The following is a 27643-nucleotide window of genomic DNA, read 5'->3' as shown; positions in this document are numbered from 1 at the left end:
TGACCTTCTTGAATGGTTCTGACCTCAATTCCATTGAAAGGTTTTTGGGCTATGCTTAAAAGCCGTGTCTGCGCTAGGAAAGAAACCAATTTAAGTGAGTTTCACTTTTTAATCAAAAAGAGTGATCAAATATTCAGCGAGCATGAATCTAAAAACTTAATGAAGTGTTTTTAAAAGGTATTCATTCTCCTTGACATTTTTTATGTAATGTTGCCTCACAGCCTGGCATTAAAATAGATTGTTTGAGAGTTTGCGCCATTTAATTTACAGAACACTTTTTTATTCCTGAAGCAAACCACTAATAGGACAAAACAAGAGAAAAATTATTGCGTAAATGTCATCTTTCTGCTTTTATGGCTCCTAAAATGTGCGGTGCAAAAGTCAAGAATGTTTTTTATTCCAACAAAACATAAAGTTATCACAAGATTATGCTCAATTATGCATCAAAATATGTGTTGTTGTAATTTTTATTGTACACAAAAATGTGTGGCAGTAAAGTAAATATTTGTCACACATGTGGTGGCCCTAAGCTTTGCTACATTTCATGAGTAGGGGATGTTTCAAATTCGGCTGATTAATGTCCAGAGCCAATCGAGGGAAAATTGACCACCTCTGGGCGATTGATCGGCACATCCCCAGAAATAACCAAATCAGAAAGCAGACCAAAAAAAAGGGAGTTCTAGGAGTAGGAAAGTGTGTGAGTGTTTTTTAACATATCTTTTTTATTGTTATTTAACAAGCATGTTGACATTTTTTGGTTGACTTCTTAAACAAACTTGGGAATTAGAGTAATATAGGGTTCAAACAACACAAAATCCCATTAATGGCATGTCTCGCCCGAAAGCGTACAATGTTAGTTGAACACACAACCTTAAGAGCCTTTAAAAACAAAGCCTTTTGTACAACTAAGATCATTTATATGCAGAACATCTAACATTATATAATACACACAAACACGCACAGAGCAGCTGCACTTAAAGCAGGGTTACTAAGCGAGTGGAGATGCTGTTCTTACAACTCTTAACGTTAAATTATGATTGATTTTTTGTTGTTGTTGAATTTTTTTTTTTCTGTAGCAGAGACTTTAAATGTACGAGTGCTTCACTGGGTGGTCATTATCTAGCAACACATGCTTTGTGAGGGCGGCCACAAAAACCCATACTGACAGGGACAGAAACAGAGAGCATCTGTTTGACCTAAGGACACAAATCCTCCCCTGTCCACACATCTTGTTTGTTTGTTTTTGTTTTTTTAAATAGATGAAGCTACATCGCAGAAAAGAACAGCGAAATACACTAACATCCCAATGAGGAACATGAGAAGTAATAAAAACAGAAACAGTATCAGTTTCATTTACAAGCAACTGGTAAAAAGACAGTTTTTTTTTCCCCAAAAGTGTTATTGCCAAAAGTCAGACTCACCTGAGGTAACACTCAGCAGACTAAAGCTGACGGGACTGAAATCCCGGCGAGCTGCCCTCTGCTCCTTTACAATTCACACACACACCACCGGATAGCATCCTGCCCAAAACAAGCTGCTCTCGTCCTTTCTTTCTGCTTCCCTCTTCCTCTCTTCCCCTCGCACACAGTTGCCCCAGTGTCTGTCTCTGTCTCTCGCTCGCCCTCCCTCGCTGCAATCGAGCCAAGAGCCAGAGCACTTTCTCCTGCAGGTTACCAGGGTGATCTGAGTGTCTGTATTACACAGCTACTCCAGTGGAGGAGTAGGTGGGGGGGGAAAAAAGCAGCTGAGCAGAGACAGGAGTAGTAAAGGGTGAGGCTGGAACAGCAGGGCAGAAGGACCAGAACAGAGATTATAAAATAGCTCAATGGAAGCGAAGGGAAGTGGGCATAGGAGTCAAAAAGAGACATGGGCAGGGGGAAAGCGCCAGGCAATCATCAGTAGCAATCGCTAGATGTGTCGGGGGAGATATTAATTCCAGTTTCACTTGCTACTGGAACTATGAAGCACCGCTTCCCTTTCTTTCATCCTTCCATCAAACACAGGGTTGCATTCATCTTTTAGCTTTCTAGTCCTCCAGACGCACATGATGCACGTGCGCGCAAATTAGCCGGCGCGCGGCGGCACACAAACGAAACTCCGAGCGCCTCTTACTACGAGCTGGATTAGACTGAAAAAAGAACAACCTCGGGCTACGTGTTCTGTTTTGTGTCCTCTGTCCTAAAATAGACAGCTGATAGGGAGCCAGAGTGCACTTAGTAGACAAGCAAATACACAACAAGCCCAAAAAGACAGCACATGCGCTTTAATTACCAATTATCGTCTTATCTCGCTCTAACGTCTCCCTGCGGCATTAAATGGAGATGCTACGTTTCAGCGAATCTCATTTTTATTCATGCTGTTATACAACTGGGGAGGTTGGGGGTGGGTTTTGGTGGGTTTTTTTGTGATTGAGATTGATGTGTCTTGAGCTGCAACTGAGAGCAGCAATGCTAATAAAAAAAACACACACACACTGGTCTTTACGGAAATAATTTAGACACAAAGATTAAAGAAATTGTCAACCCATGAATAGCAAATGGTAAATCTGGCTAGAAAAAAATACTTGTGTGTCTACTATTATATACTTGTGTGTCCCAAAATCTTTCTTGGGGGAAATGGTTAGCAACACAAACAACTAAACATTTCATATGCAATATTAAAACAACTAAAAAGATAGTTTCTATTTTGAACTTATGCATCGGCTATTCAAACATCACTGTAAACCAAACATATCCACAATGCAGTACCAGGCAAACATAGTCATACCCTTTTGTCACATTACAAATACAGACTTCAGTGTATTTTATTATCAGGGTATTGTATATTTTGTTATTTCCTTTATCGTCAAAAGAAATTTATAATTATGAAGTGGAAAGAAGATGATATGTTGTGTGGAAATAAAATTACAAACCTGAAAAGTGTTGTGTTTGTACATATATGTGTTTGTACACACACATTCTGCGGGTTTTAATGCAAACCCGCAGAACAAATAAACAGATATTATTAATGACTAATCAGATTTTTTTAAATAAAAACATAAACCAAATGCATTGTGAGACATGCAGGTGAAAAAACTCAACTAGCAATATTCAGATCTTAATAATCAAATTACAAAACTGTTTCAGAGTGCAGATATGTTTCAGTACATGCATCAAATACTGAAAATCAAGTTTTCACTAGTGGTTACAAAATGCCTGAGCGTTCATGTACTGCCTGATAGGCCTCATATATTGTCTGTCTTATTGAATTTCAAAGCCTACCCTTAACATTGTTATTGTCATTTTATGTTCCTTGATAAAATGTTGAATCTGTTTTTGTACCTGGCACTAGGCATCTCTCTGTCAACTTAAGCTTTTTGCTATTTTTGATAACAAAATAGATCAAGTTCAGAATGGATGGACAAGAATTGTTAACAGCAACTTTTAAATCTTTCCACAGGTTCCTAATTGCACTTACGGCAGCACTTTGATGAGGCAATTCTAAGAAATTCAGTCACTCAAGCTGTGGATCTCTGTAGCTCCTCCAGAGTTACCACGGGTGTCTTCGCTGCTTCTCAAACTCATGATTGCCCAACCAGTCGGATTAGGTTTGCATTAGAGCCTTATTTTTTCACGCTTCAGATGATGGATTAAATGATGCTCTATGATCTGTCCAAGGCTTTGGATATTGTTTTCTAACCTAACCCTGCTTTAAATTTCCCTGTGACCTGACCCAGTTGTGTTCCTTGGCCTTCATGATGCTGCTTTTCCTAATTTTCTCTAATAAATCTCTGAGGCCTACACAGAACAGCTGGATTTATATTGAAAATAAATATCCAACAGTTTTGTGAGTTTTGAAGGGTAATCGAGTGAACTGCATTCTTATTTATGGGTACCTTAGTTAAGGGTGTTTAAATTCAAAAACATGCCAAACTTTTCAGATTTATATTTCTAAAAACCTTTGAAAACCTTGTATTATTTTCCCTAAACTTCACAATTAAGTTTGTCATTTTAGCCTGACATAATGTGGAAACTTTAAAAGGGTATGAATACCTTTGCAAGGTACTTATTATGAAGTATGCAGTAGTAACACACAAAAGTGTCCTTTGAAATAAACTAAAAACCACTCAAGTGTAGCTCCAAATATCAAGTGATCCACAGCAAAACTGCCTTATGCAATAGGGAGCAACATCAGGGAGCCATTCACTACACGGTCTTTAACATGACTCAATAGGTAAGAGCCTTGAGAGAAACATTAACAGCACTGGTTGTACGTGATTTTAATAATGAGGGTGGTCATTTTAACCTCCAATATGTGAGTCATTTTCAAAGACACACGGGACACTAAAGTATTTTATGTACTACACAGCAAATTCAGTGCATGCAAAGGTAAACAAAAATAGAAAAGAAAAAACTAAAAACCGTCAAAAAAGAGAGAGAAGAAAAGCAACGTATTAATGACAGAAAATCTAAAATGTAGCTCCATAGAAATTGGAAACTTTTGGGTTTATTGGCACATGAGTTATTGTTTTTACCACAGGAGTTTTTAGCAAACAGCAGGTCAGACCAGAGTAGGTACAGGCTGATGACAGCTATAGAGAAGTGATCCGCCTCTCTGCCAGGACTTCCCTGGAGTAGGACTCAGTGAATTGAGTCAGTAACCTCAACTAGGGAGGCCCACAAAGAGGCAGCTACTACAAAGCCAACTCTACAAGTGCAATCCAGTATAACGAGCATTCTGTTTAGCTTCTTTTTTGTTTGTTTCCAACCTCAAACAACCATCCTCTCCTTGTATTCTCGTATTTCAGAAACCTTATTTAAGAAGGAGACAGATGTTAGCAATTTTAGCCACATTACCAGAACACATTGCCTTATAGGATCTTTGTACATTGCAGCGTTTCTAAATATGCACGCTTTTTATGAATGAAATGAAACACAGAGCATAAAAGATGGTGCCTTTATAGTACAGCGTATTACTGCAGTTAGAAGAGTTAATTTCAACTCCCTACATTGCATTGTGAATTATTATTCTCTTTAAAGATGCAGCTCAGAGAGCAGTTTTAAAAGCTTTCCTCACTGGAGAGCTGTTTACTTTCTTTGGAGTAAAATACAGCCATCTTAACCCCATATTTACACTTCATTTCAGCAGGCTGTTTACACTCATCATCAGCATGATAGTACTTTAGAGTTTTTAAAGATTTACTCAGACTGATCTGAAACTTGGACTCACTAATAAGCTTCCAACAAAAGTCTTGTAAATTATTTGACCTCTCCCTGTCAGAAGTGGTACAACTCAGTCAGTGTTTGTTTTTTTCTATTTTTGCAATGGTCTATAAATTTTAAGCATAGTCCAAAAATGGCTGATAAGGCAAGATGACGCACTCTATGTGTCTGAATTTCAACCGCATAGCTGATGGTTTTAAGTGAAGTTGAAGAAATCAGAGGTAGTTCTCTGTCTTTATTATTGAATCTGCTTTGCACAAAAATATTCTTACCGCCATCACCCTCAGCATAATGCAGCCACCGACATGCTTTTGGTCTATATGCGTCTAAATAATACTTTTGTCAGTACTGACATTGCAACTGCAACCGAGTCAAGATCAAATTTGTTATAGGCTTGAGTCCTGGTGGTCCTAAAGGCTGGTACACATGGAAAGTTTTTAAAATTGTCGGCCGATTTTGAAAGCCTGGGAGACACATAAGGATACAAAGAATTGTAGATAAAACAGGTTTTCTCGTACAGTGGATGGTGTTCAGTCAGACAGCAAGCAGCAAGGTTCGGTGAACCAGCCTTAACCAATTTCTTTTCATCTCAGGGTCAGATGTTTGAAACTTGAACACAGCTGGAGGTTCCAACAGGGTGATATTCCAAAAAACATGGATAAAGCAAGATAATGTTAACTTTCTAGAACAGTTTCCCCCAAATTAGCAAAACCTAGCCACGAAGACGTATGTTTGAAAATCAATCCACTGTGCGAAAATAACGATTCAAATACATTATCAGAAGCCTAAACTTTATGCATACGATGTCATTAATGCACATGTTGACTGCATGTAAAGTTCAGACCAGACCTGCAAACTGTAAACATAGATAACTGTCATTTTCATCACAGAAATTAAGAGATATGTTTACTAATGTTTTCCATCCTGTATAACAGTAGGACAGTGGGACTCATTCTTGAAAACAGGAACTTAAATAACATTTTTTTTCTCTCGCTAACCTGTCTAACTTAATATATCCTACAATCTGAGCTATTAATAAAGGGAACCGTCTACTTCCATTTGTCTTCAAAGCATGGAGAAAACCCTCGGGATGTTGCTCACTCTATTTTTTCTTCTTCCCAGTGTAGCTGGGGAGAGTTTAAGTTTCGGGGATCAACAATGACAAGGAACGTGTGACTTTGTTAAACGATGTAAAAGGTTACATTAAAAATAAATTTACATCAGTTGTGATAAAGAACCAACTCAGACAAGTGCAGTACATATAAGCCTTTCTCTGTCTCTGTTCTACTGTTGTGTTGCCTTAGGTGTTCAACTACCAACTGCCACAGCGGGGCCACAAAAGTGGACAGCCCTCTAGTGGTCAAGGGGACAATTGCTACAGAAGGCTGTCAAAAGTGCAGAATCTAAAACGCCAAATCTTGTTTTAGAAGCTTAAATTTCCATATTTAGATTGGATGGTTGTATTTTAAAATGTGTTGACTGCTGTGTCTCACCTCCCAGAGGGTCTTGAATTCCCTCTGTTCGATTCGGAGTAGCTCACTGGTCTCTCTGCTGACGATGGTAGCGTGGCGAGGTGTGTTGTCCAGGATGGACTCCCCGAAGGCCGTCCCAATCCCCAGGGTGCAGATTGTGACTGCATCCTGAGCATTCACCACAGACAAGAAGCAATTTGTGTAAGGTTAAGTATATAAATAAATGTCCTGGGAAGAACACAGCAATAAAAAAGAAAGCAGATATGCATTTTATCACCTTACAGCCATAAACTTTAATGTCTGTTACTTGGATTTTATGTCACACCAACACAATGTAGCATAATTAGGAGGTAGTTTTCCAAAAAAAATGCAGAATATGCAGAAGGAAAATGGGTTTCATCCTTCATGTCTCTGTGCCACCTCTCAATTAAACTGGGTGCGAGCGACTAATTGCCTTCCGACGTTTGTTGGGTTATAAGACAAACTTCCAGGCCTTTTAAACCTCACAGAAGAATGTTCAATCCATCAGTCCAAAATGCAAAAAGAATGGCACCACCTATCTAACCAAACCAGCCAAAATGAGCATGTTAACCTAAACTGGCAGGCAGGACACGGAGAGCCAGCAGCCAGCCATGATAACTCTGCAGGAGCTGCTGAGATCTACAGCTCAGGTGGAAACCTTTGATTAAAGGCAGCTATTACGTCTTTGTCTTTGTTCAACCTGACAAGGTGTTTGCATTTAAAAGGTTTATTAATAAAATAGGCTGGAGCTGGTGCAGGTGGTGAGCAGATCAAAGTGGAGCAAATAGCAGGCTGCTCACAGCAGGGGACGACAGGCAAAAACAGGCTAAGGCTTGAGACAGGTCTGAAAGGCAGGCTTAATACCCGAAGGGCAGACGGACACATTATAAGGGCTCGGTAAGCGTTGTGGTCATGAAACAGTCCAGTGATGTCCAGAGAAGAGAAAGACGATGAGGTAACCAACAGGGGCAAGGCGAGACGAGAAATCCAGAGAGAAGAAACGTGGCCAAAAACATGGTAAGATAGGCAAGGAATATTGGACATCGACTCACAAAATGGCTTTCAACAGTCTGGCTGCATGACCCCTCATTCACACATACTCCATTATATGTGCATTCTACGTTACATCACAAATATAAGCTATTCTAGTCAATAGGGCATTTACCACAGGCATGCTACAGTATGACAGAGAACCCTCCTCCATCATCAGTCAGAATTGAATTCAATTCAATTGTATTTATATAGCGCCAATTCATGATACATGTCATCTCAAGGCATTTTCCAAAGTCAAATTTAATCAAATCATAAAGATTGGTCAAAAGGTTTCCTATCTAAGGAAACCCAGTTGATTATATCAAGTCTTGACAGACAGCATTCACTCCTCCTGAAAGAGCATATAGCCACAGTGGACAGTCGTCTGCATTGTCCATGGCTTTGCAGCAATCCCTCATACTGAGCAAGCATGAAGCAACAGTGGAGAGGAAAACTCCCCTTTAAAAGGGAGAAAACCTCCAGCAGAACCAGACTCAGTGTGAACGGTTACCTGCCTTTACCAACTGGGGGTTAGAGAAGACAGAGCAGAGACACAAAAAGCACAGAAGCACAGATTGATCCAGAAATCCTTTCTGTGTTACATGGTAATAGCAGGTGATCTGTCTCCCTTAGATGATGTCACAGCTAACAGAACGCCAGACCAGGTGTACCTACTATGAAGAAAAAAATGAGAACTAAAAGTTAAAAGCTGAAATAACAACAAACAATGCAAATTGGAGAACAGTAGGAGAACTCAGCAGAGTGAGAAAAATAGACCCTGATGTCCTCCAGCAGCCTAAGCCTAAAGCAGCATAACTATAGAGGTAGCTCAGGGTAACATGAGCCACTCTAACTATAAGCTTTGTCAAAAAGGAAAGTTTTAAGATTAGTCTTAAAAGTAGACAGGGTGTCTTCTTCACGGACCAAAACTGGGAGTTGATTCCACAGGAGAGGAGCCTGATAGCTAAAGGATCTGCCTCCCATTCTACTTTTAGAGACTCTAGGAACCACCAGCAGACCTGCAGTCTGAGAGCGAAGTGCTCTGTTAGGAACATACGGGGTAATCAGAGCTCTGATATATGATGGAGCTTGATTATTAAGGGCTTTATACGTTAGAAGGAGAATTTTAAATTATATTCTTGAATTAACAGTTAGGCCAATGAAGGGAAGCTAAAATTGGAGAAATATGATCCCTCTTGTTGATTTTCATCAGAACTCTTGCTACAGCATTTTGGATCAGCTGAAGGATTTGAAGTGCATTTTGTGGACTTCCTGATAGTAAATAATTACAATAGTCCAGCCTTGAAGTAACAAATGTATGGACTAGTTTTTCAGCATCACCCCTGGACAGAATATTTCTAATTTTGACAGTATTCTGGCATGAAAAATGGAAACCCTGGAAACCTGTGTAATATGGGATTTAAAATGATGTCTTGGTAGAAAATAACATCAAGGTTTTTTTAACTTTATTACCAGAGGCCAATTTAATGCCATCTAGTTTATTTTTTAGCTTTTAGATGTGACCCTGAAATGCCAGTATGCAATTTCTGCAGAGTCCTGCTAATTGCATGAGTATTTGACTCAGGTGCGTTGAATCAGAATAACAAATAAAAAGACACTGGCCCTCAAGGACTGGAATTGAGGACTACTGATTTAGGGGATACAGCAAATTGAAATTTCGTAGTTTTTTGGGGCTATATACATAATGCTTTATGTGGCAGAAACTTCACTTCACACCACTCTGAAAACACAATCCCAAGAGTGAAATATAGTGGTGACAACAACAAGCAACAATGTTGCTTCCTCAGGAATGCGTTTCTTCTACAGGGACAAGGAAGCTGGTCAGAGTTAATGGAAAGATACATGATGTTAAACACAGGGCTATATTGGAAGAAAACCTGTTAAAGGTTGCAAATGACTTTAAGACCAGGCTGGAGCTTCATGTTTTAGCAGCAAAACAGCCATAAACAGACAGGGTGACAAAGTCTCAAAATCCAATGGACTTAAAACAGTGATGAGACTTAAAAACTGGTGTTCAAAGACACTCTCCACTGAATCCGACTGCTTCAGTGAATTTGCATCGAGTAATGGAGGAGAAAAAACATCAGTCTCCACATCTGCAAAGCTGGTAGAGACATACCCCAAAGATTTAAAGCTACAATTTGGAGGCCAATGAAGGGAATGCTTCATATGCTTCAACAAAGTGTGTTCCTCAGAACAGGCTAAACAAAAATGGACACCACACTTTACAGTTTTATGTGTGAAATCAAAAAACATTTATTATCCTTCCACCTTACAAAAAAATTCTATTTTGTGTGTTTTAGGAAATTCAAAACACAAAAACAAAAAAGTTAGAATGTGTTAGAACGTGAAAACACTTTTGCACACGCTGCAGCGATCGTCCCCAGTCAAAACGGCATCGTTGCAGCATTGTTGGACACAGCTAACAGTCTGGATGCAAAATACAAGAACGCACCTATTTAGCTATCATTATTCTTACTGATTTGGACAACATTTTTATTGAGCTGAATAAAATTTCTCAAATTGTCCAAACTGACATTTCAAATATAGCTACAGAAACTAGGCCACCAATAGCACTGTAGGGCTCCAAGCATGAATAGCATGATTTGTAACACAGGGGCTTCTTATCTCTGTCTTTGAATAGGAACAAATCCTCGCTCCCTCTCCTCCTACGTCCTTCTTCTTCTCTGTACATACATATTGACCCTATTTCCACAGTTTTGCTAAAAGGATATACAATACAGTCTATAAGAAAGCCCAATTCTCTGTGGATTTGTTTTCGGTACTTTGGCTGTTCTGCTTCGGGAATATGTATGGTGACACAGAGTACTGTACTAGAACAATGTCAACATTGAGGACAGTCATACAAGACCGGCTTTCAAACACTGGGGATGCTTGTACAGCTGAATGGACACTGACAGAGATGATGACGGAACAACACCAGGAGAGAATAGAGAATTTGAAACACGAAAAATACCATTTGGGGTTTAAATGATGGTCACAATGTTATTTTCTCCACACTGAACTAAAGTTAATAAAATTTGTCTTACCTGATGATTAGCGGTTTCTGACACTTTGACATCCAAGGAGCCAGACAGAACAGCATACCAACTAGTGCCTATGTCTCCCTGTCGAAACACTGCAGACAGTAATAAACATTAGGCGCTCATTTAAAAAAAAAGAGCACACCCCCCATGTATTTGCTTCATTTACACCTTCATAAGGAAGTGTGTTTCCAATCCTTCAGTGTATCACAAATTGTTGCAGTGAATAAAAAATATCCTTCAGCAGAAAGAAGAAACCCTGCTTTTGAGAGTTGGGTAATTGACGCAAGAAACAAAGTTTATTTTTAAAATTCTAATACATTTTCATTCATGTAAAAATGAGTAATTAGACCTTAATTAAAATGTAGATCTTGTTTCAAGCTTTATTTGGTGGGAACTGAAATGTTGTGGCTTTGCTTTCATGCAGTCATATATCCAACCATATATGTAGGGGTCTCTTGCCAGTAGGACCTCGCACAGCACAATTAAAGAACTAGAAAGGGAAATATTTGCTTGTAACTGACCAGAATGCAATGCTAACGGAGCATCTTATCAACGTGATGCTGGCAGACGAAGGAAAAATATCTAGCCATGCAAATGAATGTCAATCTTTCCACAACTGTGCATCTGCAGCAGTGGGATAACGTGACAGGGACAATTGCAGATTGCCTCAGGCCAGGTCAGCCACATATGACTACTGCTCATCAAGATCAACAAAACTGTCCACCAGCACCAGCAAGCATCTCAAAGTGTATTTTAACTGTGTTTTTCTCTGTTTTCCCAGGTTTGTTTTCACACTCAAAATGTGTTTGCCGTCTAAACATCATTAATCGGCTTAATAAATTAAAACATCACATTCTTATATACATATAATTTCTTGATAACCTTAATATTATATTCTATGTATTATTTGCTGTCAATTAGACGTATTTAAAATTCTTCAATTTTAAAATGTAGCCTAATAGTTTATCTCTGTAAGATTTTGAAGAAGAATTTGTTTTTAGGTGATGTACAATTATTTGCCAAAAATGGCAACACTTTTCTCCAAACTGTATAAAGTATATCAGAAGAAATTATCTTTTGTGCCTGTCTATCTCTGAACAAACGGAAAGAAAAGTTTTTTGCTGAGATGGTGCCTTTTTTAAATAAAACTATATTTTTTTAAACAGTTTTCTGTATTATTATCTAAAGCAAATCTTTGCTAGATAAGCAAACTTGTATTTGGATCATGCTGAAATCCACTGTTGAAGGACTCTTCATAATAATGAAAAATTCCTAAAATTTCTGCATATGGGAATAAGCACAAGCTCACACTATACATAGCACATAATTTTTTTTACATTTCAGTTTCAATTTTTTTATTTCATTAATTTAAAAAAAACTAAACAACCATACTTGAAAAAAGGTAAAAATAAATAATATGAATGAAAAGGAGCAAAAGGAAGCATAAACTTATAATGTTTGCCTCTATTAAAAAAAATCACCAACTCAGAGGTCCATTGGTAACACACATAGAAAACCAACTCAAAACCCCAAGACACATTACAAAACATCATCGTAATCATTAATATAACTCTTCATCATAGTAATTTAGTCTGAATTTGGCAGCATATTTTCTCTATGCAAACACAAACACACACTGTATTAGCAACCCACAGACTTGCATGCTTGTTGATGTTAGAGTACATACATGTGATGCCTTTCTCCAGGCATTCATAAAAGGCGCAGGTGGAGATCTGTAGCAGAAGTGGAGCTGGAAACCTCTGGAATGTTTTGACCCCTCTCAGTCTCGTCAGAATAATGTCCACATCTTCCCCTGAACGCTCTGAAGGCCTGCAAAAGAAGAGCCACATTTAAAGCCATAGTTGGTAATTATGTTCAGATGGTACAAAGGTCCTTCCATCCTGAAAGTAGTCAATACGTACATAATGTATTCAGAAGAACAAGGTTAAAAAAGAAATGTTCTCTGTGGGAGCTGCAGGCCTGTAAAAACTCTAACCAGAGTTTTGGTTTTGCTCTCACCGCCCTCTGTCCCTCAAGTTCTGGAGGTATTGCCTTATCCATTGTTTGTCCCACATGCCAATTATTGTGACGTGCTCATGAAACGCTAGTGTACGTAAATGTTACTTGTTAGTTTGTGCTTGCTGGCTGTGCATGCACACTTTAGTGTTTATGTATCTGGCTAGCCTGGCGGTTAGCTTCGTTGTTAGCCGTTCATTGTAGCTCTGCTGCTCTCACCGTATACTTTGAACATGACAGTCGCAAGAAGCAAACCACATAAAAGTTTAAAGGAAGAAGAGGAAGGCCTCGGTAAAAAGAAATAAGTAGAAAGAAATAAAGAAAGAAGGTAAGGTAAGGTAAGGTAAGATAAGGTAAGACGGTCTTGTGCAGGTGCATTTATTCAAAAAGGTTGTTGGGGAAACTCTACCTTTAAAGGTATCTACTTGAGTATGGTACAGAGATAACAATGTCATATTTTATCATTCAAGTGCATTTCTTGACTGATACAAAGTCATACACCCATGGCTGGAATGTACTGGACTGTGTCTTTTTGGACAATGGACAGAAAATACAATATATAAATGGTTAATAGAACCAAAGATTTGGTGGAAAAGGTATATGTAAGGGATGTCCAAGCTGCAGCCCAGGGGCCATTACTAGCCAATGGAAAGATTTTTGTGGCCCTCAAAAACTGTACAAATGTGGTCCTCAAGCAATTGGAGCTCATACAGATGGACACTTTTGTAATATTATAAAGATGAGGGTTTCATTAACAAATAAAGTAGAACATGTTAGGTAGTCCACAAAGTATTTTTCTTTTAGTATTAATGGTTTTTTTTGGCTTTAATATAAAATCATAATAAGTAGGGGAAAAACATTCAACGACTTTTAATTCAGGAACTGACTCGGTCACACTGATTAATTAAACTTGGCTAAATTGAGCATGGGTTTTCAAAGAAAGTTGTGTGTATATTCCCATCCTTTGCTACGATGACCCTAAAATATTCTGGCGCAACCAATTACCTTCAAATGTCACATAATTAGTGAAACGAAGTCGACCTGTGAACAAGTTAAGTGTCAGATGATCTGTCATTATGAACAGCTTTTTTGAAAGGCCCCAGAGGCTGCAGCACCATTAAGCAAGAGACATCACACCATGAAGACCGAGGAGCTCTCCAAACAAGTCAAGGACAAAGTTGTGGAGAAGTACAAATCAGAGTAGGGTTACAACGAAAATTTCTAAATCCTTAATGTTTCTCCAGGGTGCTATTAAACCCTTCATCTTCAAGTGGAAATCCCATAGTACAACAACAAACCTGCCAAGAGAGGACCGCCCACCGGGACTCATAGACCAGGAAAAGGAGGTATTAATCAGAGAGGCAGCACAAAGACCAAAGGTAACCCTGAAGGATCTGAAAAGATCCACAACAGAGACAGGAGGTGTTATATATTGGCTTGTTTATTTGTGTTTTTTTTTTAAACTTAGGACTGTTTCCCTCCATGTTCTGCTCCACTCTCCTCTGCCACTGCTTAGTTATCCCTAATTAGTCTCACATGCTGCTGCTAATTAAGCCCACCTCACCTGTCACTGCAGCTATTTAATCCTGTCTCCCATAGTCATTCTTCACCAAAACACCTTGTTTGTACCAACTGTATGTTACTCCTAGTTGTCGTTTGCACAGCTTGCCTAACCCCATATTCCTGCATGAGACCTGCCCTCACTGATGGAGTTTGTTCAGTGACTGCATGCTCGTCTATTTTCTCTGTGTTCCTGTGAGGTTCTGTTGCCTGTTCTGCCCGTTCTGGCCACCATCAACACTGCTGTCACCTCCAACCTGTTCTATCATCACCTGCCTGCATGTTCTGTCTGTCACCATCTCATCACTTCCAATAAACCTTTTAAGCCCAACACCGTGTCTGGCTCCAATATCGGGTTGCCAGATCCATTCATAACAGGACAGTGACCCAAAGCATACAGCTAAAGCTGCCTTTAAGTGGTTTAAGGAGAAACATTTAAATGGATTGGAATGGCCCAGTCAAAGTCCAGACGTCAATCCAATTGATAATCTGTGGTTGGATTTAAAGATCACCCATCGTGAAGGAGCTGGATCAGTTTTGTCTTGAGGAACAGGCAAAAATTCCAGAAGCAAGATGTGACGAACTCAGAGATACTTACCCAAAGCCACTTTCAGCTGGAATTGCTGCAAAAGATGGCTCTACAACATTTCAGCCTTCTGACATTTTCCATTAGTTTGTCCTATTTGTTTACTTCACAATTAAAAACAAAAACATCTTTGACATTTTAGGCATCTTCTGTAAATGAAATGGTGCAAAATATCCATCTTAAATCCATTTTTTTACGCTACATAACATGAAAAAGTTATGTAGCTTCTGTTATTAATTGAACATCAGACCAGTGACACTGATTAACAACCACCTCTACTACTGAACTCACCTGATCCAGAAGTTAAACCTGCTTGATATTTTACTCTGAGTAAATAAGTGTTTCTTTAAATCTTTAATTTTGAGCAGTGTACATACAGTACACCCCATCAACTGATATTTGGATCAATGTCCCTTAACAGAAATTGTAGTTTATTTAAATTAGTTGGTTTTGTAGCACATCATGGCTTCAAAGCATAGTCTGCAACTTTTCAATAAAGCTAAGGTCAGGGCAATTGCAGAAGCTCAATGCTTTAGCCATTCCAAAACCAGGGATGGTTTTTGGGATCATTTGGATATGAGTTTCAACCATCTGTTTCAGATGAAACTGAAGAATCTGGAGATAGCCCTCCATATTATTCCACCCACTTTTACTATGCACCAGTGCCACTGGTACAGAAACAGACCCACAGCATAATGACTCTCCAAGTCCATGAAAAAAACTAATTGTTCTTTGGACTGTGACATGGCTGTTCCAGCATCTTCCATTCTAATATGGGCCTGAGCCTTGGTTGGTCCTGGGTTGTTCTTCAACATCCTAATGAATGTTTTACATCTGAAGGTGACATTTTGGGCACAATTAGATCTTCTAACAGCACAAATATCCCAAACAAACATCAAAACCGGTTATGGAGTGGATAAAACTTGGAAACAAGAAGCTGTTAGAACAGCTCCGAATTCAATATTATTGAAAATGTCTGAACTATTCTTAGAGGTCTGCTCCAAGTCAATAAACCAACCAATTAGGACGAGCTCCACTGTTGCTTAAAGAAGATTGGTCAAATATCCAGCCAGGATATTTTTAAAGTCAACATAAAGGCTGTGGTTTATCTCCAACTTGCTAAGAGATATTTACCCAAATATCAGTGGGGGTGTATCCATGTATTTGAACTAGTAAATATAACTTTAACTCTGCATAAAATCGAACATAAGTTCTGACATGTGCACCCAGTACCTGTATTCAAAAGTGGTTGCTTGCGGCCTTTAAATAAAATGCTTCAAATGCCTCAGTAGAAGCCCATTTGTAATATATTGTATAGAGTACAAAAGATATCAAAGTGGTGATTTTTTTTATCATATAAGTCCACTTGCTGCTAGTCAATCTGAGTCCTGTGGCATGTTGCGCTATATTCTAAGCAGCTGCAATCAGCAGTCTTGACCTAAATAATTTGTTTTATTTTAAGCAAAAAGACAGTTTGTTGTTGTGTTACAATAGTCTTTTTGTGTGCATGTTGTGTGTGTGCGCGAGTGTGTGTGCACGTGCGTAAGTCCGTGCCTTCATTGTTCTGCATACTCTCTGATTTAGCAGAGGAGGGCTGCATGCACCATTTCTTTCCCGCACAGGGCCCCCCACTGGGTGTTGATGTAAGACCTTGTTCTGGTGCTATTTCTAATAGTCTCCTAATCTCACCAAGCACACCCTAAGTTGTGTGAAATCTACGAGGGTGAGTAGCGAACACACAGAAGTATGATCTGAGGGATAAAACCTTCTGCTTGGTGACGTACTGGAGAAAAACTGTGGCGCCAAAACGTCTCACAGGAAAACCCGCTGCAGTTAGACAGCGCTCATTCACTTATTTTCTCTTTGCTTGTGACTCATCCGTGTGTGTGTGTGTGTGTGTGTGTGTGTGTGTGTGTGTGTGTGTGTGTGTGTGTGTGTGTGTGTGTGTGTGTGTGTGTGTGTGTGTGTGTGTGAATCCCTCATACAGAAGAGCTAATGCACAAAAAGAGCTCCTTCTTTCACAGATGAGAGAATGCCTTTCCCCACTTCAGTTCCAATGTCTTCACTCGCCCAGAGCTCTTTTGGCTTTTGTTCCCCTGATATACAATTTCCAATACCCAGCATCTATTTTTCTCTGTCCATTTATACTTGTGTGTTTCCCTCAAAACATGGCTTGCGAGACAAAATAGTATAAATGGCTCTGTGATTGTATCAGCTCAAAATTAGCTTTTTGCCATTACTGACAAAGGCTTTTACAATCTATTAGGCACCACCACTCACACAATAACTGCATTATTCCTCTTCCAGTTTTCTTCCAGTGCAATAACTCACTTCTTCTGTGACAAGGAAATATACCCACCGGCCACTTTATAAGGTATGCCCTACTAGTACTGGCCCCCTTTAGCCAACAAAACTGCTTTAATTGTCCTGATGCATCTTAATAACCCAGGTAGAAAAACACAAAACAATTGGATAGGCCCTCTGGACGGGTTCTTCTTTGTTGAAACATATTGTCTCTTTGCGAGAGACTTCTTCGCCCTGTAGAGTCGTAGATAAACTCAGCCTTATAAGCTGCGCTTTTGCATAGTGGATCAACAAGTTTAAGTGTGACAATCAAAACTGGTTGCTCACCTGCAAAAGAAGACCACCGGCCTACCAACTGATCTTTCGTGCTCTGATAGCCACTTATTGTTCCCAGGAGGCTGAGTCATGCTCACAACAGCAACACTGAAAGATGGGGACAATTGAACCCGGAGGTCGCCACCCCTGTATAACAGCGGGCGGTTTCTCTTCACAGAAAATGGCTTCCTTTACTCCCCTTTCCAACCAATGTTCCTCTATATCGAAGATAAGAACATCTTCATCCCTAAAAGAGTGACCGCCGGCCTACAGATGAGTGTAAACAGCAGAACTTTGCTTGATGATGTTGCTGGGCCATCCTTTTGGTCAGTGGCTGCTTTGTTTACCCGATGTCTAACACACACAGTCCTCCCGGCACTTAACAGAATACACCTACAATCAAAACTGGTTGCATGTGAGCAACCAGTTTTGATTGTCAAACTTAAACTTGTTGATCCACTGTGCAAAGGCACTGCTTATAAGGCTGAGTTTACCTACACTGAAGAAGTCTCTCAGAGAAGGGACAAGACGTTTCACGAAAAAAGGAACCCGTCCAGAGGACCTATCCAATTTCTTTTATTTTCCTTCTTTTTCTTTTATTGCTTTAATTCTTTGTGGGATAGACTCAACAAAGTATAAGAAATCTTACTCAGAGATTTTGGATCATATTGACATCATATTGATGTCATATTGACAATATGACATCATATTAGTGAAGAAGCCACCAGAAGACATATTGTGGTCATACATGGATGGACGTGGACAGCTACAATATGCAGATATGTTGTGGAATTTAAAGAATACACTTTAATACTAAGGGGCCCAAAGAATTTAAATACCACCACCATCCTCAACCATGATAACAGGCAGAAGGAGCCCATGCTTTTATTTAGTTTATTCCAAATTTTGACCCTGCCATCTGAAAGTTGCTGCTGAAATCAACAGTCCCGGGCTCAGTTCAAGGCATTACTTGGTCCAAGGCTTGGACAAGGCTATGTTTTTACAATCTGTTACATTTCAATTTTGGTGAGCATCTTTAAATTGTAGCCACAGGCGTGGCACCCGTTGGTCTTCTGCGACTGTAGCCAATCTACTTCAAGGATCGACGTGTTGCATGTTTAGAGATATTTGTCATACCATGGTATTAACAAGGGTTTTATTTAAATTACTGTTGCCTTTCTATCATCTCCAACCAATCTGCTTATTCTCCTTTGACATCTGATTTCCACAGGGAAATAAACAGCCATACAAGCGATGATTCTTCGTAAACATCCAAGCAAATCAGCAGTGCAAAGTAACTTAAATGCAATGTCCTCCTCATTCTGCTGCTCAGTTTGAACTTTGGCGCGTCTAGATGTCTAAATGCACAGATGGGTTCAACATCCTGTCCCGTTCTCCTACAAATGGCTGCACCTCCTTTCTTGAAAGTGATTGGATTGGAGATAATGAAACGTCTGGACAATTTGATGCAATATAAAAAAAAGAATCAGAATAGGCCACCAATATATTTTGCAACGTTTATATGCTTTAACTATTATTTTTAACACCCGAGAAGTTGAATTGACTCCTAAAAGGATGTGTGGAAGCCATGCAAGGGACAAGTAGCTGTGGGTTTGAATCCAGATAGAGTCACTATTCGTGTTAACAAGCACTAGAACAGGTGTTCCTAATAAAGTGGCAGCTTAAGTAAGTTTCATTTCGTTTGTCCATGCCTGCCAGAAAAGCCTCTGCCTGCTTATGAATGAGTCCCTTCCATTTTCTGTCTGCTTCCACTCTCTGACTCATCAACATCCTGCCTACGTATTGGACCCCACTGCTCAGACAGCACATCATAGCCCAGTCTAGTCTGGGTTAATGGTTTTGACAGAGGACGCCCACACATTACAGCAGGAAGAGACCAAAAGAGCTAACCCCTGTAAGGCAGTGGGGCTCTACATGTCTCCATCAAAACTGTTAATTTTGTCTGGAACAGTCCTTTTACTCCTTAGTCAGGAGTTAAAGGACTCTCCTTTGTTGTATTATATGGCCTGAGCTTCCTGGCCTGCAAGACTGCCGGGGGAAATCTGTACACCTCATAGTTTGACATGAATGTGACCTGAGAGATGTTCACCTTGCATCACTCTACCCCCCGCCATCTTTTCTTTTTCTATCTTCCAGGGTGTCTCTTTTCTCAGTCCTTCTAGCCTCGATGCTAATGTCAGCAGAGATCTCAGCTTTCAACCACAACTCATGCTGCACACACACATACACACACACACACACACACACACACACACACACACACACATACACAAATCAACCTCGGAAGAGAAAACTGAGACACACCAGAAGGTTCTGCGTGTTTTGGGGAAATCCATTTGGGGGGGGGGGATACAGTTTCCAGATAAATAAATCATGGGTTGACTAATGTCAGGTCCAATCAAATGCATTGATTGTGCTCTCTGATTTTACATTAACGTAACATAGTTTCTTCTGTTGCATGAATAAAACTGCTTCAACACTCTGCATCTAAATGTACAACCTGGGTAACTATTAACTAACAAAAACACAGGTTACTTCACAACTATCTCAATTAAAGTAAAAAACTAAAGCCTCTAAATGTATCGGACAGAACAGATAACAGATTTGCATTACAGCAACCTTTAGCATTTCACTGTGTGAAAGTATTGTCAAAAAAATTTGAACAAAGCTCTGTAATATGATCTAATTGTTTCTATGTAAAACAGAGAAGCAGCAATCATCTCTGCCCCCCTTGGCTTTTTACCAATTTTCTTACATACCAATCTGTAATTTCAGTGCTTATCTATATTGTTTTGCTGGATCTGAACTAAATAGTGTGAGTATATATATATATATATATATATATATATATATATATATATATATATATATATATATATATATATATATATATATATAATATTTGCCGTGTGTGTATGTTTCTACCCACTTTGCTATAAAGCTCCTCAAATGTTCTGGTACAACCGATGACTCAAAAGTTACACAACTAGTTAAATCAAGTCCATCTGTCCACCTGTGAGCAAGTGTCACATGACCTGTCATTAAAACAGCCCCAGAGGCTGCAGCATCACTAAGCAAGAGGCATCCCACCATGAAAAACAAGGAGCTCACCAAATAAGTAAGGGACAAAGTTGTTGAGTAGTACAAGTCATTACCCAACTCTTTGGTAGTCCGCAGAGTATCATCAAAGCATTCATCTTCAAATGGAATGCACATGGTACCACAACAAACCTGCCAAACCCACCACAACTCACCCCGGAGGGCATTAATCAGAGAGGAAGCACAGATACCAAAAGTGACCCTGATGGAGCTGCAGAACTCCACAGCAGAGACTGGAGGATCTGTCCATAACACCCCAATAAGTTGCACACTCCATAGAGCTGGGCTTTATGGAAGAGTAGCCAGAAAAAAAGCAATTAGTGTTGAAAACAATTTGATAATTTCAGCTCTTTCTCTGGCATCTCATTAAAAGAACAGCAGGATAGTATAGTGGAAAACGTTTACTTTTTCAAATTGTGGTATACCTCGATACCAACAGCAGGTAGTTGGTAATTGCATTTTTGGTGAGATTACGAGTTTCGGAACTTCGATCAGACATTTGACCTGAACATTTATCTGGACCAGTGCGCTTAATAGGACATGTACAATCTACCTGGAATAACAGCAAACCAATCAAATCACACTTTATGTTGCACAAGTCCAGCATCTTTTTGACCCCTGCCTTTTCCAACATATCTGCAATACATGGCTGAATTCCCTCTTCAGCATTTCACTCTGCTCTGAAGAGGAGGGATCCATTTAAAAGTTTCAGGGTGGTAATCTCTCAAGAGCTGGACTTGGGCACCCTTGAGCTAACATATTTCCCTCTTAATAAATATCTTTGACCATTAAACAGGTTAATGTTTAAGTCTTTAAATCATCATCCTCCACTCTCTTCATTCCTTCACATTACCAGTTTATGTAGCTCAAAGCTCTCAAACACACCGTCATATGTAAGAGCTGAACATTTATTGAATCAGAGGTGAATAGAAGAAGTGTGCTGAGTGCTCCACAATAAAATCCTGTCCTGTCCAACCTTTCATTAGACTCCCACCTACCACCGATGACTCACTGCATTTACCTCAGAACGTGTACAGCAATGCACCATGAAATTTAAACATCTTTTTTTTTTTTTAAATCCTCTTAATTTGACCATAATAAACACTTCTGGTTTTATTCCAGATTAAAACAAATGTAATCACAGAAAAACATTAATAATAAAAGAATTTTTAAAGCAATGGTTTCTGAGATTCTTTGTTTTTATTTCCTGTTGTTATTCCTGAATAACAGAGGCCGAGTCCCATTTCCTAGGGTGATTGTTACCACTGTGAAATGGGAAACGCCGTCAAAAAGGCATTATTGGTTTGCATGTTTTAATATGTAAATACACGACTTAGCATGGCCATAAGTGTTGAGTTAATAATTATCAGTCCCTTAGAGGATAAAGAGCCATGCATGCCCATCAGCCACCAGCCTCCTCACCAGTTTTACTCCTCCAAAACGACTGGGGTACTGTACCCCTTTAGAAAATAGGGTTGAGGACTAGGAATGAGGGGAAGAGATTTAAAAAAAAGTCTTAGTGACAAATTATTCCACTAACCAAAACACACTTTAGCTATCAACAATAAAGGTCAATGTTTTTTCCTCTAAATGTGATGAAATGTTGCTCTGTAAAAGTACCACTGGACAAAACGCACTGGATCTCCTCCCAGGTGTGGATGAGAGGACAAGATGGTAGCCTCGGGTTGCCAATGGAAACGTGATGATGCGTCTGAGAGGTGTGCGCAGTATATGCGTGGGTGTGTGAGCAGTGGGGTGCACCTCTTATAGATCAGGGGTTTGTCCATCAGACACAGTAATTAGCGAGAACCCCCCTCCTTCGTAGTATTTCCTTTGGCTTTTCTCTCCAGCACAGTTAAGATTGTAGTCCATGGACTCTGGAATGATAATTCCAGCTGAAGTCGCGGTCACAGTGTGAATTGGCTGATCAGCTAATCTGTCCAGTCAGACAAGCCAGCTTTGCATGCAGCAATGTGACAATGCCTAATACAACTAATGAATGGATGCAAATGCTGTGATTCTCATATTTCTCCGGAGGCAACCGCTCCCCAGTCCACCGTTCTATTTTGAACATGCCTATTTGTCTCGGCAGACAGATGAAACCCATGTGGCGCTCAGCCACCCTGTCCATCACAGTCTGCACAGTGCAGCAACACCCCGCTCAACCTCCAGGCCACCAACGCCTTTTTTGACCGAACGCGTAGAAAATCGGGCTTAAATTTCCACCAGGTACGCCGTGCATTTGGTACTACACGCCGCATCCCCGCACGGCTACTTCCCACTGAACACATGGAAAACGCAGAAAACGAGGAATGTCGCGCTGTTACCGCGCTGTCACGCCGCACACGCACCGGTTTCGATTAATCACGCTGAATGAGATGAATGAATAAATGAGACAAGCGACGGCGTGGCCGTGGCTCGTATTGTTTTTTTGTTGTTGTTTGTGGTTATTATTATCATTTCTTCCTTCTCTGAAACAACCCACCTTTTATCCAGACAGCAGACCCACTCCGCCGTTGGAGACGAGTTCAGGGACGTCTGCACTGCGACCATCTTCCCCGGCTGCGTGTCGCTGTGCTGCTGCCGGCGGAGGCTTCCCGGTTATCGGTGGTCGTTAATGAACGTGAGCTCCGGCTGCGCCCCCTCCCATACCCGCATCCCTGCTTCCAGCCATCTCACACTACTACAGGCTGCTGGAGTGCAGATGACTTGTGTCTTTTAGTCTTCGTACCGCCGTGCCCAATGATCACACGGCAGGAAGGGCTAGGCATGGGCTATTTGATTGTAATTGATTAATTGCAGGTAATATTTTCAAAAATGTTAGTGTAACACAAAATACCACTATTGGAGCTGAGGTTCTTTCTAATGCGCGAATTTATAAAGCCATGTTCATATTTGGAATAGTCTATAATGACTAATGACTTTCATTCACTTTTTATTAATCATACTATAAAACATTAGGCTGCTACTAGCGTAAAATGATTTCCACCAGTTGAATGCAGAGGGAGCATATGAGTGTGAGTCATCCAAGAACAAATAATCAACAGAGGGAAATAACCCGATACACAAATATGCTACTCGCTGATTACATGAACCAGAGTAAATGGTAAAGTGTTTGATTGCTAAATGTGGAAGCACGCACACAAAAAAAGGCATCCATCAGTTCTTGATATTGACGGTTGCCCAGGGCGGCATCAGAAAGAGGGAGGGTACACTTTCACCATACAAGAAAAGAAATAATGTATCTACCAGTTTTATTGTGAGCAGAATTCACTTTCCTTTTACGCCTGTGTGGTTAGTTGAGGGTTGGTGTCCCTGTGTGTTGAGTAGGTGTCCAGGGATTGCTGCTGAGAAAACGGAGACAGCTTGTGTACTTTCTAACATGGCGCACTACATTTTATTGTACCCAAGAATAGAGTTTTGGTGTGTTGGGAAGTGACGGAAGGAGAGGCTTAAACAGACCCAGAGCACCATATATGCGAGAACCAGTAATCAGTCCATTCATCCATCCATTGTATTACTGGCAGAAGGAGGAGCTTGGTATATTTAATTGTTTCTGGTAAATCCAATCCCATGATCAGAACTGAAGAAGCTGTTTTTCATGAGAGTTGAAAGGTCTTAAAGAAACAAGCGAGAAGTCCAGTTGACTTCAAGGACTCCAAAGGGCAGCACTGAACAGGCATCCTAATCAACTGCCTGAACCACTTTAACGCGTAACTCACCCCCATGTAAAGGCATATTTCCGCTCCCAGACAAATTTGAAAAACAAAAAAGTGGGCGGGGATACGTGGGAACTGGAGGGGAGGGGGCTGTGTTCAGCATGGGGGGGAAAGCAGCCCTTAGCTTGATTTGCCATATTGAATCAGCTGAGTAAGCTGGCTCAAGGCGCTGACTCAGTGAAGCCCAAAACCGGCGCCGCCGAGGCAGTGGAGGACATGTTCAGTCCAGTCATATATTTTCCGCTTTGTAATCCAGTGTTTCTAGTCACTTTTTGGAAGAAAAAAAGTCCCAAGATGGTTTGAAAAGTACAACAACGCTCGTTATGGAGGCACAAGATGGAGCTTTCTGTTTTTTGTTTGTTTCTTTCTTTCTTGTTTCTTTTTTAAGACGGTGCTGCATTTATACCTCAAAGAGGCAGAACTACAAATGTCACTATATTACGTCACATCAACCAAAAGCAATGTTACTTCGAAATTCAATGCAAGACCACCCTTTAACCTAGGAGGCTGCCACACTGACGATTTTAGACACAAAAGCAGGATTTCAACAAATATGCACTTATTTTCCAAAATAATGACCAGGATATGTAGACAGTACTATAGGACAACCATGTTACCAGTTTATTGGCAAAATAAAAAGTTGACATAGGGGTGAGTAACCCTTTAACTGATTCCTTTCATGAATTAGAGTAGCTTTCAAGTGTTGGGCCATTGGCATTAGAGCTGTCTCCTCTGAGTCTGAGGTCATAGTTTGCAAACAGAAAAGGTGGATTTTCCCTGTAGCCTAGGGGTCAATATCTGCCTCAAGCAGAGAAGTTTCAGTATCTCGGTATTTCAATGACATGAAGTAGCAGGAGATTGAAGATGGCATGATACCTTTTTTTATTTATTTTTTTGCAATAACGCAGGCACTATTGGGGAAAGGCATGAGCACAAAAACTAAGCTGATACAAGCATAATGTGGCTTTATTGATCTATAGAGATAGGGTGAGATGCTCAGCCATTTGGGGGGCTGCTGAGTAAAGCTGCTGCTCTATCACAATCACTAGGATCAACAGGACCACTTCATTCTCAGATGCAAAGATGAGACCCTGAGGTTCCCAAACCAAACAACCTCCTTTCTACAACTACATATTAAGATCCTGCTCATGAACAGCCCAAACAGGATCAGTGACAGGGGTTAGCCCCTGCAGAGTCGACCCTGCCTTGGGAGCAAGCACAACTTTGTCCATGAACATGAACACAGCTCTTGCTTTGCATATACATGGACCAGACAGCCCTCTTAAGCATCTCTGATGCCTTTCCTCCTGCAGAACCCCCAACATACTGCCTCAAGGGGCATGGTCATGAGCCTTCTTAAGATTTACAAAACACATAGAGTGGACAGCCAAACTCCTACAGCTCCGTCAAGCCCCATTACACCTCCTGACTACTTTCTAAAAGTCTGCCCACACATTGTTTCTGACATCCTTAAAGGTTCAGGGAACAGTACTGTACAACTGAGTTTGTGTTCTTTATGCATTTAAAGCCCTGCTGGCCTCTGATGTAAATCCATCCATAGGCACTAACAATAGCTATTCAGTTTTTCTGAGTCATGGTTGGACAAAACCTAAAAGACGAAGCTAGGACAGATTTGGGTTGATGTCAGCACTATTAAAGGGAAACCTAAAACCAGGGCATCATGATGTACCACCAGCACTAGGTCATGGATAAACGTAAGAGTAACTGTGAAGATGCAAAAATGCAAAGCCGACAACGCAAAAAATGTCATTTGTAATTTTTTGTCAGCAGCAGAATAAGAATCAACATGGGATTAGAAAGGAAGGGAGGAGCCAAAACAGAACATGGTCAGCATTAGCCCAGGCCTGAGAGACAACATGGAATAAACACAGTGCATGAGGAGGCAGGCTTTTATATTTCCTTTTTTATGTCACTGAGCAGAAATCTCTGCAGGCCACACATAAAATCCCTGCTGCCACACATGAAATGCACAGCAGAAATGCAGCAGTATCACCAATTCCCATTTAAACGGCTTATTAAAAAGCCGGCAGTTGCAGAAATGCAGGAAGTCATCTGAAAGAGGCCCAACAGGGCAGCAGAGAGAGCAAGAGAGAGAGAGAGAGAGATGGGTTCTCAGGAGATTTCAGTCCCAAAAGCAGCGTGTTGTTGTGTCCCATTAATTTACAGAGTGAAGAAGGACAAGAGGAGGCCCTAGAGTTATCTAAGACTGACTCTATAGTCAATGTCTGCACAGGAAAAGTGTGTGAGGTTGGATGAACTGAGAAACTAGATTTATTGTTGTTTTTTTAACATGATAAATGACACAAGCAATCATGGAGGACGGTTACAATTGCAGCACAGGTTCCTTCACCTCATAACCCCTCTATTTATGTGGGCACTGGATTAAATTCATGTTATTTGTTCCTCTGCATGAAGATGAATTACATGTGTGGGATTATGTGCACCTGCCACAGTTGTGTTTGCGTCTGCATTAACATCTGCCTCGCTGCACTTGTTTGGAATGGCACTTTAACACACATGACTGAAACACTGGAGGGTGAAAGAGGAAGAATTCAGCAGACTGATACAATAAAGAGGATGTTAACAGCAGATGTTGCCTAAGGCCTAATGTTGTACAATTTGTCTTTTGAAAAATAGTTCTATATATCTATATATATATAGATATATAGATAGGTAAAACTTGTAACCTTTTTTTCTTTTCTCACATTAAATACTTCCACAAGCTTTTCACATTTGTTTGATGGAATTTTACCACATTGCCCCTGAGAGAAACTGGGGTAGCATATCTTTCTAGTTCCAAACAAAAAAGAAATAGCCCAGAACAAAGATCAAGAGGCTGTGGTGGTTACTACAAATTATTGACTTTTGTTGACCTACAGCCACTTTTTCACCAATTTGGTCAAATGAACAGGGTCATCGTTGATTCGGAGGACCAATTTAGAGCCAAAACCTCAAGGTACTGGCTGGTATATTGAAATGTTGGTTTTTCATGTGCTTTCCTCATCCGGCTGTTTAGTGGTATAAAAATTCTACAACATCATTCTGCAACATCCATACTTCCAGACTGAGATAATGTTCTCAGTCCTATTTTCTCCAAATGTAGCAATGGTTATTTTGTAACATTTCAGTTTTAGTCCCATCAGATGACAAGAAATGCCACCAAAAATAAGATATTGAGCCCAGCTTGCATTTGCAATCGGTTATTTGG

The 27643-nt window shown here is 40.2% G+C and overlaps 1 protein-coding gene across 3 annotated transcripts in view; it reads right to left on the bottom strand.

Annotated features, from left to right (window-relative positions):
- LOC105934226 (rap guanine nucleotide exchange factor 4) overlaps positions 1 to 23432 on the bottom strand; it is a 37776-nt gene extending 14344 nt beyond the window's left edge. The window contains exons 1-4 of one of the 3 annotated variants that reach the window (XM_036129132.1): positions 23181 to 23432; positions 12482 to 12624; positions 10798 to 10886; positions 6695 to 6841 (exon numbers count right to left, since the gene is read on the bottom strand). In XM_036129132.1, the coding sequence (XP_035985025.1) occupies positions 6695 to 6841; positions 10798 to 10886; positions 12482 to 12624; positions 23181 to 23248 (447 nt within the window). In that variant the 5' untranslated portion in view covers positions 23249 to 23432. Of the gene's footprint in view, positions 1 to 1421; positions 1658 to 6694; positions 6842 to 10797; positions 10887 to 12481; positions 12625 to 23180 lie in introns of those variants that run through there. The other 2 variants (XM_012874124.3, XM_036129131.1) reach the window with 2 other exon arrangements.
- Between the last annotated feature and the right edge of the window lie 4211 nt (positions 23433 to 27643).

Source organism: Fundulus heteroclitus, unplaced genomic scaffold (genome assembly GCF_011125445.2).
Source record: "Fundulus heteroclitus isolate FHET01 unplaced genomic scaffold, MU-UCD_Fhet_4.1 scaffold_141, whole genome shotgun sequence".
Taxonomy (NCBI): Eukaryota; Metazoa; Chordata; class Actinopteri; order Cyprinodontiformes; family Fundulidae; genus Fundulus; species Fundulus heteroclitus.
Note: the sequence above shows the minus strand (reverse complement) of the source record. Positions and strands in the feature narration are given on the sequence as shown.